Genomic DNA, 13,027 nt, shown 5'->3' with positions numbered 1-13,027 from the left:
CGCTCCCGCGGCGCCCCCGACGGGCCTGGGGGCATCGGCCTGGCCCGCTGTCACCCCCGCCGAGGCCGAGGTGGCCGGGCCTGGTCCCAGCTGAGGGGAGGCCGGGCCGGGCCGGGGACCTGCTGGGTCCCGCTTCTCTGGGGCGGGTCTGAGACCCCTGCGAGCAGCCGGGCCCGACCCTGCTTGGCGGAGGGGTCGCTGTGGACCTGCCGTCGCTCGGCTACAGGCCTGGGTGCGGGCCGGAGCGGAGCAGGGCCGTCGGGGGGGACGGTGGCCCGGGTTGGGTCTGCCCTGTGGGGAACCTGCCGTCAGGGCTTTGCTCAGCCGGAGGGAAGAGGAACTGAACACCTAGTCCCTTCAGCTGAGCTTAACCCCACWATCTCACGGAGGCACATAGAGTAGGACTTGCGCCGGACGGGCCTAAGGGGTGTTTTAACGTCCGTCTGTTTTGCTGATGCCGTGTGCTGCCTCCCTTTCCTGCAGGAGGCCTGACTTATGTGCTGAGCTCTCACTATGAAYGCTATCGTTGCTCTCTGCCATTTCTGTGAGCTCCACGGCCCTCGCACCCTCTTTTGTACTGAGGTTCTACATTCGCCGCTTCCTCAAGGCGCCAGCAGCGGGGACGTCTCTGGGCAGAATGAGCAGGCGGAAGAAGAAGAAGGCGGCATTCAGATGAGCAGTAGGATCCGCTCRCACAGCCCAGCAGAAGGTGCCAGTGCTGACTCCAGCAGCCCAGGGCCGAAAAAGTCAGACATGTGTGAGGCAAGTGTGTACGCATGTGTGCAGGCACCAGTGACCCATTGCTTAACTAAAGGGCTCATGAATTCTCTGATGCAAATTGTATTTCTTAGGAGAGAAAAAAAAGTGTGATTTACACTCATGTTTGGATGTTGCTGACAGTACTAAAAGGTCTCCGAGTCCCTATAAACTGTAATAACCCATGACAAGATGTTAAGGARCTGTTGTTGTGCATAAAGACTTTGTCAAAGTGATCTTTTGAGGACTCTTTAGCCTATGTTACCAGATTTTCCAGTGGCTGAGATATGCCTCACTCATTGTTGAAAGGCATCTGCTTCATTAGGTTTAGGTCTGGCCATATATTAGTAGACTTTAACAACAATATTGAACAGGAAATAGGGAAAAAAAACCCTAAAGTAACTAAAATGATAAAGAAAATACATGTTCACAGTTGTTCACATGCCTTGCYTACTATTAGAACCTTTTCTGAGCTACTTGTTAGTTACCTTCTTTCAGATAGTAGCCATTTTYACTAGGCTAGTTGGTTTCACAGTTGCTGTTAATGTCTAACTGAATTAGACCACTTATAGAATTCCTGATCAAACTAAAAAGTGGAAAAGAGCATAGCAGCTGAGGAAACATAGCTCATAGGATGCTAGTTGAGGAGCTGGGTTCAAATTCTGATTTTGTCTCAAACTTCCTATGTCCAGCTTACTCTTACTGAGTACCTGCATTCACATCTGTAAGTGTAAATATCACTTCCTTAMCTTTTGAAGGGAAAATACAGAGGTCTTTGGAAACCTTAGGTAGTTGCATGCTCATTTACGATTGGATTTTGCTTTTCTATCTTCAGGGTTGCCGCTCTCTTGCAGGAGGACATCCTGGATATGTCAGCCATGACAAAGAGACTTCAATCAAGTATGTCAGTCACCAACACCCAAATCACCCTCAGCTATTCAGTATTGTGCGTCAGGCCTGTGTTCGCAGTCTGAGTTGTGAGGTAACTGTCTTGGAGTGCAGAAAGAAAACTTCTCTAYGAGTTTATGCGTTGTTTTGAATCCAAGCTACTGCTTTGCTGATCTTAAGCCACTCTGTGCAGCCTGAAAAAGGAAGGAGTGGAGGTGGAAASAAAGACACAAAAAGTCTCTTCATTTCAGGACCGGTGGGAATTTTCAGGGTTGATCTTTGATAATCTTCGAGGTTTCTTCCTCTCGCCTTCTGACCTTAGGAAATTCCTTTTATTGTTTTTGCTCCTATGCATTTATTGTTTTCCTAAAACGTTGAAATCTGTTGCTTGGACAAGAAATGTTTAATCTTTGTAGACTGTTTATGTTCAGCATCTCATAGAAGGGAAGGGAAACTTTACAATTTAATGAGGGTTTGTGTGTCACAATSAGCAATTCCTTGTGGATTCTCAAAATTATTATAGTGGAGCAGAACTGAATTCTTAAAACTGTTAAAATGAAGGTTACGTGTTTGGAGATCTGTTTGTCCATGTGTTCTGGATAGCAGCCTATAAAAGGCTTGTTTATTTCGCTAGGTAACTTAGGCTTTGTGGAAGGGGGCATTAAAGACCAAAAAGCTTTGCTCAAGCAGGTTTTTAWTTTTTCAGCTGTGTGATATGCTGAACTAGTTTGGTGTTTGTGTCCCTCCCCTTCAGGTCTGCCCAGGACGTGAAGGCCCTATTTTTTTTGGAGATGAACAGCATGGCTTTGTGTTCAGCCACACCTTTTTTATCAAAGACAGCCTGGCTCGTGGTTTYCAGCGCTGGTACAGCATCATCACTATCATGATGGATCGGATTTATCTCATCAACTCCTGGCCTTTCTTGTTGGGAAAAATCAGAGGCATCATTGATGAGCTTCAGGGCAAAGCGCTCAAGGTGGGTCAACGCGGGGAGTGAGTTTGGCTCAGCTTTACTAGAACTTTATGATAGCTGGTTTGCAGATGAATCAGAAAGCTAATCCAGCTCTCTGCCGTCGGGAAACTCATTAAAGTTGACACAGTGGACAAAAGGAGAATCCGCATCTGGGCATAGGAGAGGAGGAACAAGCTTCAAGTCAGTTTAAACCAATTGTAACATTTTTCACAGCCCTAACTGCCAGACACTGGTTTCCTTAGAAATTGAAGTAGCTAAAGTTGTGAAGAAGAACATTTTGGGGAGTGTGGGTGTTGCTTGATGATAATTTTAGTCAGTCTAAGAATAAGATGTTCCTTTCCTCTCTTTTCCCATAACTTACAATGTCTTTTGGGTTACTATCTGTGACATGCCATTTTTGCTTGTTCTTTTGTCTCAGGTTTGCTTAAGCATTTTCTTTGTTTCAGTCTCTTTTACTGCCCTTCTTTTGTGACATAGGTGTTTGAAGCAGAGCAGTATGGGTGCCCTCAGCGTGCCCAGCGGATGAACACAGCGTTCACTCCCTTCCTGCACCAGCGGAATGGCAATGCAGCCCGCTCCTTAACATCACTAACCAATGATGAAAACCTGTGGGCATGTTTGCATACATCTTTTGCTTGGTAAGGCCATTTATGTTTCTAGCTTCTATAACCCTTCAAGAATAGAAAATTCTTATGTTCTGAGATGGTGGAAATGTGAATTGAGTGTCCAGGTGGTTGTTTCTCGGTTAGTAAGTTGGACTTTGTGAAGTAGTCCTTGAGTGAGAGGGAATTAAGCACAGAAAGACAGCAACCTTGGTGCCTTTAGGTTAAAAGTTCTCTTGTTGCTGGGAAGTAAACCTATTAATGTGGTTGCTAATGGAAACCATGTTTATCTAGATGAAAAGGCTTTATGGTATGGAATATAGTATGGAAGAAAGCAAGAAAAGATGTTCCCAGCCCCAGTCTGTTGTGCCTGGGATTCACACGTGAAATACAGCGGTTGTTCACGTGGAGGTGCCCGTGTATTGTGAGATGCAGCATTTGGCATGGTAGCATGTCTGTGAGATTCCACAGCACATTGCTCCAGTGCCTGACTTGCTCATCAGACTTCTCTGGAAAGATGCCACAGAGAGGGCTGCAACATTGGCATGTGACTTGAATGGGGGATGAGTGTTGCACAGATTGCAAAACAGTAGACCTTACAGTGACTGAGTGGCAGTAGTTGTAAGAAGCGTTGATAGTTGCACACAGAGGAAAGCATCGATAACTGCTGAAAGGAATCACAGAGTGGCAGTGACCAGATTTTTTGTTAAGCTCATGGCACTGAGTTTCTTACAAGACTCTTGTACCTAGCAAGTAGGCTTAATAAGCACTCCTCTTACTTTTTCAATGTTTCCAGGCTTTTGAAAGCTTGCGGTAGCCGACTTACAGAGAAGCTTCTGGAGGGGGCACCAACAGAAGACACCCTTGTTCAGATGGAAAAACTTGCAGGTGAGACTAAAGTTTCCAGAGCTGGAAGAGCCGTTGAGAATACTTTGCATAGTGAAACGTCAACTCTTCCATCAACATCATAAGTGTAGCCATCTCTCTCAGGCTTTACCTTTGTGGTAGTCTGTGTAGTAGCTGATGTGTTCTCCTATATGTAGATAACTCTGACAGGAATGTGAAATCAAGGCCCTTGGCCTGATAGGCTCTCTGCATGCAYATTCGTTGTTTCCCACTCCTACAGGAGCATTGCATCATCATGATTATTGTTCTYTCTGGCTGGGTTGGCCCTCCCAAWGAMTGTMMATKSYYMKRRSMATKKACAKTCACAAGATATGAAGCTTTCTCCTTTGTCATTTTTCCACAAAATTTCTAAAATAAAGGATTATAAACTTTTTCTACACTGAATTATTTTATTAATACATTTGGACTAGAATCTAGAAAGCTTTGGCTGTGACCTTTAAAGGAAGAATAGAGAATACGTAGCTGGTCAAAAGATTCGACATCATGTTCTGTAGATGAAAATTTCTTTTTGAYCTTTTAGTGGTTATCTTACATCTGAAGTGTGACACTTGATTATACTTCTTACTTTAGGTGTATCTGTTATTAATGCTAGCATTTTCAGTTACTGTGTTTGCTCTATATCTGAGCACTGTCTCCTCACACCTAGCCAAAAACACTTGGCTGCAGGATGTGTAGGCAATTCTGAGGCAGTTCCCATTTCTGGGGAGCACTAATTTTTATGACCACTCTGCCTTTTTTATCTAGACTTGAAAGAAGAGTCAGAAGGATGGGATGGTTCTGAGGAAGAAGAGAAGCCTTCTGCCCAGACAGATGTTRTAGAAGGGCAGGAGCTGTCTAAATGTCCATCTGAAACATCTCTGATGCCAGATTGCAACAGCTGGAATGTAGCTCACAGAAGGCTGTCTGTCTTTCGTTCCCTCAGGCACATGAGACAGGTAAGAGGAGCACACTTACACTCTGATATATGCTGTTTCAAAAGCTAACAACCTTTTGGTCTCCTGTTAAGGTTTTTTTAAGAGATTTTTTTTTTCCTACAGTCTGCACTTGCCTTCTTTCCTGTTTCTGTGTGCTACCTGCTTTTGCCTTGCTAGTCAAATGAGTCAGCAAAGAAACATGAAACAGTTTGGTATTTGAAAGCTAGTGACAGTGTTAACTGCATCTCTGAGAACTYTTCTTGTCTCTGAGATCATTGTCCTTTTGACTTGGTCTCTAGTGATCACRTGGGAGGTCATCATATGATTTCTCTCAAATTCTGTAGTTACCCTGTTCTGAAGAGCAATGACAAAAATCTAATTCAGAGATTGTTCAGCACCTTCAAAGCCAGATTTTATTTTCTTATAACAAAATTKTTTGTGAGAAAGAAATAAATTATTTACAAACAAAACAAAGGATTCTATGCAGATCTGGCTTTTCTTCAGTGCTTACAGTTGCCTGGATGAGGGAGAAGGTTCAGTGCATTTGTTTCACACTCTCTTTCTCACCAGCTTGTTTTCCTGGATACTCCTGACAAATAACCTCCCGTGTTTTTGATTTTATACTGCTTTATATTTTTAGAAAATAGCACAGCAGAAGGAGACTAATCTGGAATGTTTGAAGCTATCACTGTGCCACACTGTATTGCAGATTTGTGTGTCTGTAGGCTTGTCTAGGAATATTGTTCCATCTTTCATGACTGGATCATTTTTGTGAACATAATCCAGAGCAGAGAAATGTCTGAAAGTTGCTCCCATCTAATAGAAGTTTAGTCCCATTCCAAATGGGCGTGTGTCCATTTTACTGAAACCACAAACTTGGCCAAAAAGTGGGCTAATTCATGCAGTCTTTCCCGATTTGGAGAAAGTTAGCAAATAAACTGTTGTGCTATTATTGAGCTTAATATTGAATTGAATCTTTGATTAGGCACATTAGCAAAGTGATATTTTGCTGCTGTTTGTTCTTAAAACCATGGATGGAGAGAGTATTGTTTTGCATGACAGTCTGACACCTTTATCTCTTGTCAAAAAAACACTTAATCTTGCTTTTGTGGTTTAGTTCTCTGTGCATAGAGCTTGCTAAATTTTCATGTTTATTTCTACTTTTTCTTTTGTTCTAGCAGTTTTCTTATGAGGCAGTCATGTTTTTAATAGGCCAAAATGAATATTTCACTAATTTTCATTACCAATGCAGAATGGTTTTGTTTCAGRTTCTCGGAGCATCAGCATTCCGCATGCTGGCTTGGCATGTTCTGATGGGGAACCAGGTCATCTGGAAAGCTCGAGACATGGATCTTGTCCAGTCTGCTTTTGATGTGCTACGGGTAGGAATTTTTTTCTTTGCTTCCTGCTGCGTATTTTTACATAGATTTCTTTAGTAGTCAAGCATTCATAATGTCTCTAACATGTAATCTTGTGGAGAATGTGTTCTAAATTATGTGGTTTTAAAAGAAAAACAATCGTCTTGGTTGTCTTCTGTGTAGGAACTACATAGTTTTCTAAGCCAATTAAGATCACCCAAATCAGCTGAATCTGCATCAGCAATGCTCCAAGCCTTSGTTGGCCCTGCAAATTAGGGAGGAAATTGTGCTTTACTGCTTTAGTTCCAATGTTTATCTTGACTTATTTCCTTCCTTTTCTAGACTATGCTGCCTGTCGGTTGTGTGCGGATTATCCCCTACAGTGACCAGTATGAAGAGGCATATCGTTGTAACTTCTTAGGGCTTAGCCCACATGTACAAATCCCATCTCACATATTATCATCTGGTAAGAATCTGTTGCAGAACCGTCTCCTTTCCCTACTCTCTTGTGTTAAAGGACACAACAAATTTTGTATATATAAAAATACTGGCAGATAATCTAACAACACTACATGAACTAAAACCAGTGCCACTTCATTTTTTCCCCTGTATCTTTTACCTGATTGGTAGTTGAAAGGTGTGATACCTGCTGCAAGTGCTGATCATAGCATAGCTGACAGTACTGCTTCCTAGTAAGTGAAGGTTATTGCTGGACCAAATATTGTAAGCTGACTGAGTCATACTTTCTTGGAGCAGGAATGTAGCTGTATTTTAGAGTCTGAGCTATTTCAGTTAATGTTCTTCTGGGCTTTTGCTGCTCTAGAATTTGCAGTCCTAGTGGAAGTTCGCACTGCTACCCGGTCCAGTCTCTACCCAACTATTTTCGATGATGAGCAGTCCCTCAACAAGTATGAGTTTGTTGTCACCAGTGGTAGCCCTGTTGCAGCAGATCGAGGTAGGTGCTTTGAAAATGTAATCTTTTGTCAGAAGAAAGCTGTAGTACTGAGATTAAAAGAGCATCTCGATCTTTAACTGTTTTTTGTGCTGTTCATTTACTGGCCCTTCAGAAAGTCTGGGTAGAAAGCCAGGTCAGTATACAAATAGGGTGTTTAATTTAGGATTTACTGCTTTTTGGTGAGGTCTAGAACAACCTGTTAATTATAAAGGATACGTTTTACTAGATCAGTTCATTAATTTTCATAAATGAGAAACAGATTCTGTAACGTGGGTACAGTAGCAATTGTAGTGGAATTTGTCTCTAACCCACAATGAGCACTTTTTGTCCGGAAGTATTTGTTTATGTTGTTACATTAGAATCACTCACTGCTGAATGAGTCTAGTTTAATCTAAGCAAATGTGGACTATGACATTACTCATCTCCCATGTTCTACAAGATAGATGAGTATGACTGATACAGACCTTTGTTTTTGCAAACTGTTCAAGTCCTCAAATGCGTGCACATAGATGTGGCTGTATTCAGGTCAGTCAGTCTTGTGTTTTCTGGAAAGTCTTAACTTAGATGAATTGGCCTCACTGCCTCTCTCAAGACAGGAGGCAGTTGGCTAACCCTTCCTGCTCTGCCCTCTAAAGTTACAGGTGTAATGCAGAGCAAAGACTTGCTCTTCCTGTGCTCCAGCAGCTGCTGTAGGTCTACACACACAATTATAACATCCTAATAACACACAGTTAGATCTCTTTGGAACCCCTAAAAGCTCAAGCATGTTACATCCAACCTGCAGCTTGTCCAGAAGCACTGAAAAGTCTCTTCAGCACCACCACATTGCACTTACCAGGCCATGGACTCCTGGGAAAATAGCCTCCTAGGAAGTTCTGAAAAGAGGTCCAGGAAAAGAATGTGCTGGATTGATTGGCTTGTTTGTTTGTTTGTTTGTTTGTAAGTACCCTGAAATTGCCCTTATTAAGAACATAAAGGTGAGAGTAAGGGGAGATTTTAGTCACTGCTGTTCAAATGTAACAACAGCTACGTTCAGAGACAGATGCATAAAAATAAAGGGAAAACACATTTACATGCACAGGTCAGATGCAAGTTAGTGTTCCATGTGATGGATGGTCAAACAGGATGCATACCCTCAGGATGGAAGTGCAGGTTTTATCTTCATTTTCATTTGATATATTATGCAAAACTTCTGCATTTCTACTAGTTTTTGATTTGAGACTACATACAATAGAATCCAAGCAACTTCCATTTAACAGTGGGTCTGAATAAAACAAAGGCCCCTGAACCTGTGTGTGTTTGTGTGTGTTCTGGTATCCTTCACAAAGTTAGGTTTTGCTTGTTGGATCAGATGTTTTTCTAGTGGGATGATTTATAACTCCTCTTCCATGGAAATTAAATAAAGCCAAGCAGCTGGGGGGTGTATTTTTCCACTTTGTAAAACAGGTGGATTTTTTCTTGTCTTAGGAAACAATTTGGCTTGATAGTTCTCAGATAGTGATCTGTGTTGAAATTGGCTGTGCTGTTATTAATAGTATAGCCTTCTGTATGTAGAAAGAACTGCATTAATAACCAGATGGAAGTACTAGTGAAAAATGAGTGCAAATCATTGCTCTGGGACAGATTAAGAGGTAGAACAAACATGCATTATATATTATAGAATGAATAAATGGACCAGTCCTTGCTAACAGTTAGTAGTAAAGGTGCAAAAAGGTAATCTGTATCTTCCAAGTCCTGCTTCTCACCCTTTCCCCCTCTTTCTGTTCCTGTAGTTGGCCCTACCATCTTGAACAAGATTGAAGCTGCTCTGACCAACCAGAACCTGTCTGTAGATGTTGTGGATCAATGCCTTGTTTGCCTGAAGGAAGAGTGGATGAAGTAAGTGCAACCGCGTTGTTTTTGATGAAATGGCTTCAGCATTAACCTTGGGATGGTTTTTCCAGAGTACAGGMCAAACTTGTAGCCAGTTAACGTTAGTCTTTAGAGTAGTAAACTCCACTATTCGCAGCTAAGAATAACGGAATTCTACTCTGGCCCAATTACCTCTTTTGCTTTTGGTGGCTCTCAAACTTTATGCTTCAGTTCAYGCATCTGTAAGTTACCTACATGACAATACTTGCCTGCCTTGCATAGATTACAACAATTAAATATGCAAATATATTTGAGTCTGTCAATGTATACTACATTCTAGTGCAGACAACATGCCAAACAGATGTCATGGTTGTATCCTCAGGCACTACATTTCAAATATGCAAGTAGTTAAAAGGAAGACTGGCCAGGTGAATTAATTCATGGAACTGTTATGATTTTAACATTTACTTGAAGGCCAGGTGGGTGCTAGATGTGCCTCCCGGGGAGATTCCCAGTTGTCCCAGTTAATGGTTGAACTTTTCACTCGAATGAAAAAACAGACGAGTTATGAGTATTACTAGTTAAAATGGGTACTAATTTCCCCTTTTCCATACTCCTCCCCAGCTTCTTCATTTAAAGCCTGAAATAGTTTCCTTGGAATATTTTTTTAAATTTCTGTTGACATTTAGTTGCAGTAGGCACCAGCAGAAGCTACCACTCACTCTGTTCATACTACTGTTTGATGCRTACAGATCCATTGTAATACTGACAGGAATTTCTTGTTTCTGCAGTAAAGTGAAGGTCCTCTTTAAATTCACTAAAGTGGACAGCAGACCCAAGGAGGACACCCAAAAACTGTTGAGCATTCTGGGGGCTGCAGAAGAGGACAACGTCAAGCTTCTGAAGTTCTGGATGACTGGCCTGAGCAAGACATACAAGTCCCACCTGATGTCAACAGTTCGCAGCCCAACTTCCTCGGAGTCCCGGAACTAAGGGGTGCCCAGCCTCACTCGCTGCCCTCGGATACCTGCAGGGAACCCGGAGTTACCACTGCTGAGCCTGCAGCGTGTGCATTAGGTGCACAATGGAACTTCACTGTTATTCTTGTGGTCCTCAACTAACTTGAAGAGTGACTTGAGTCCTTTCTTAATTGCTGTGAGACTGGACTAGTAAGTGCTAATAAATAATGCTGCTGTCTGTTTTGAAATTCAGCTCTAAATCTAGACTTGCAAACTCAAGACTAAAATTCAGCAATGTGCAAAGAACCAGCATGAGTTAACTAAAATCGCATTCTGTCATCATTAAGCACTATAGTGTGGCAGTAGATCTGTTTTAGATTTTATTGTCAAGACTTGGATACCTGTGACAACATCTGCAACTCCTGGAAATGGATATAACTAATCTCTTTGAATCCCACATAATATATTCTAAAGGTCTGAGAGAAGATGAACCAAAAATAAGTGACAAGTCACAGGGCATGGATCRCATGTAAATTATTCAAAACCACTTCATGCTCAGATTTGTGAAGAGACTATTTCTGCTGTAGCATGTCAAGAGTATCCTGTTGGAGTCATGTCACTCCAGTTTATTTATTTATATCGTAACTTGAGACAGTTCTAGCATTTGCTTTGTAAATCTTGTCTGGGAGGGAGAATTGTAACACAAAAATCTCAAAATGCAGTCTACTTGCCTCTCCAGAGGCTGAAATACCTTGTTTTGCCTGTGGTTGCAAAACTTCCGATGAAGATAACCTCTCCAGGGTAAGGTCTCTGGTATTCTTCTGTCTTCAGAAATAATTTTCTAGCTTTCTAATTAAGTTAAGCAGGAAAGATCTAACCTATCAATGCTCCATTGCTATATAACCGTATATTAGCCTTTTCGAATGCTTACTAGTTTCATGACAACATTGGTGCATTTTTTTTCATTCCTGAACAGATATTCCTTAATTGTATTATAAGGAATTACTGTTTCTGTTGTGAAGTCATTTTTTTTTCTGGATCATTGTTGGGAAAACTTGATATCACCATAGACATTTTTAACAAGCTACAGGCAGGTTTTACCCAGGTGACCTACTACACTCATTCAAACGAGCTCAGAGGGGATGTTCCAACTTGTTCACAAGTTCTGTTCTTATGTATAAAATATGCAAGTAGCTTTTATCTGGAATATCTGTAAAATGGAGACAGGCATTAAATCTCATTAAGAGCTATTTTTGTAAAATGGATAAAGTCTAGCTTTGTCTTAATATTTAAAGTAAGTGTGTGTGTGTGTGTGTGTGTGTGTCTGTTTTGGGACGGAGGAAGCAACGGTTAATCTACAGAATAATTTCTGCATCTCAGTCTAGATGTAATTTACAGAATTTAGTAGGTCTTTTCCTCTTAGCTTGCTGTATATTGGTTTCTTACACATAGGCAGCAAGAGATGCTCAGATACATTAATTTAAAATGCTTGATTCTGGACATTTACAATCACAGAATATTTGAACAGCAAACAGACACTTAAAAATAAGCTTTATTCTTTTACTTCAAGAATGAACTAGGTATTTAATTTCAGGGTTCACAAAAAGGTTTGCACTTCCCAAACATGAGACAGAAGAGGCACTCAAGCTGGATCCATAGGAAAGAAAGCTTTTAATAATGTATACATCTTGCTTCCGACATGCTAGGGCTAGAAATGAGGAAAAATAAAGCCTACTACTAGCAAAACAAAAGTGACGGAAGTAATTGGGAAAACATGGACTACTGAATTAGAAATTCTGGTAGCAGATGTCATCCCTGTTTTGGCTGCCAAGAGGAGAAAGTTGAGAGTGTGACTTACTCATCACAAACATTTTTTCAGCTTAATGCTTCAGAAGATTCTGTGCCCACTGATGAACTAAGTTCTTTCTTTTGATCTAGTACTTCCTCTGTTTGAAAGCAGTTCTGGTCCAATTCAGAGCTACGTAATACAAGAGGTAAGACATTACATGGTATTTAGGACCTTGACTCCTAAACATCTTTCATGCCTACTCTTTTTTTAAATGTAGCTCYTAGCAACCTAGCATTAACAACCTAGTCTGTATGTAGCACATGGTGTGTAAATACCCATTAGCAAAGCCTGTTTTGGAACAGAGAGGTGTGGTTTCTTTCAGAACAGCACAAGGGCCATCACAGGATCARGGCTGAGACTTCATGGTCTGTTACTCTGAAATTAGGTGCTGATACAAACAGGACYGGAGAACCTCTAGGCAATATACTAGTTATGAACCACAGTATGGAAACCACCACCTTAACACTTAGAAAAAAGGGGAAGGTTACTGAAATCTATAAACCCAAGGTGCCTGCTCAGCTGAAAAACAGATGTTCTTGCCTGCCAGAACAGATCTGTATTCAGGATTACCGAAGTAGTTTCCTGGGCAAGTTCTCACAGCTCTCAGATTAGGCTATGGGCGCTCACTTTGCCGTCAGCGATAGCTGGAATACGCACGCTGCTCTTAGCATAACTTAAGAGCATGTCTGCAGACATCTTTCACCATCCTCTTTTCCTCCAAATGATATGCCTTAAACTGATTAAAGGAGGACATTTCTTTATTCCGGCACTTCTGAGTGGCTGAGCACCGCACGCCTGCAAGCAACGCACACACGAACGCCTCAGCCGGCGGCCTGACAGAAGAGAAGGCTCCCGCGCCAGCGCTGAGGCGTTTGCTCTGGCTGTGGGCACAGCGGAGCCTCCGTGCGGCGGTTCTGTCAGCCCCGTCCAACCCCGGGCGGGCCAGCACGCACGACRGCCGCCTTTCAGACCGCCTCGGCGCCCGCAGCTAAGCCCGCGAGCCACCGCCGCCCCCC

General features: G+C 42.1%; 1 protein-coding gene across 1 annotated transcript; it reads left to right on the top strand.

Annotated features, from left to right (window-relative positions):
* The first annotated feature begins 400 nt into the window (after positions 1 to 400).
* On the top strand, positions 401 to 11,456 carry FLCN (folliculin). Its single transcript, XM_085309386.1, has 11 exons — positions 401 to 762; positions 1,592 to 1,738; positions 2,399 to 2,620; positions 3,095 to 3,255; positions 4,016 to 4,107; positions 4,870 to 5,060; positions 6,308 to 6,421; positions 6,740 to 6,863; positions 7,221 to 7,352; positions 9,125 to 9,230; positions 9,995 to 11,456. Exons 1-11 carry the CDS (start codon positions 514 to 516, stop codon positions 10,194 to 10,196), a joined length of 1,740 nt encoding a protein of 579 aa, XP_085165512.1. The 5' UTR covers positions 401 to 513; the 3' UTR covers positions 10,197 to 11,456.
* Positions 11,457 to 13,027: the final 1,571 nt, after the last annotated feature.

This window comes from Rhea americana, unplaced genomic scaffold (genome assembly GCF_003343005.1).
Source record: "Rhea americana isolate MKP2758 unplaced genomic scaffold, rheAme1 scaffold_297, whole genome shotgun sequence".
In the NCBI taxonomy this organism is placed as follows: domain Eukaryota; kingdom Metazoa; phylum Chordata; class Aves; order Rheiformes; family Rheidae; genus Rhea; species Rhea americana.
This window is presented reverse-complemented; position numbering and strand designations above follow the sequence as displayed.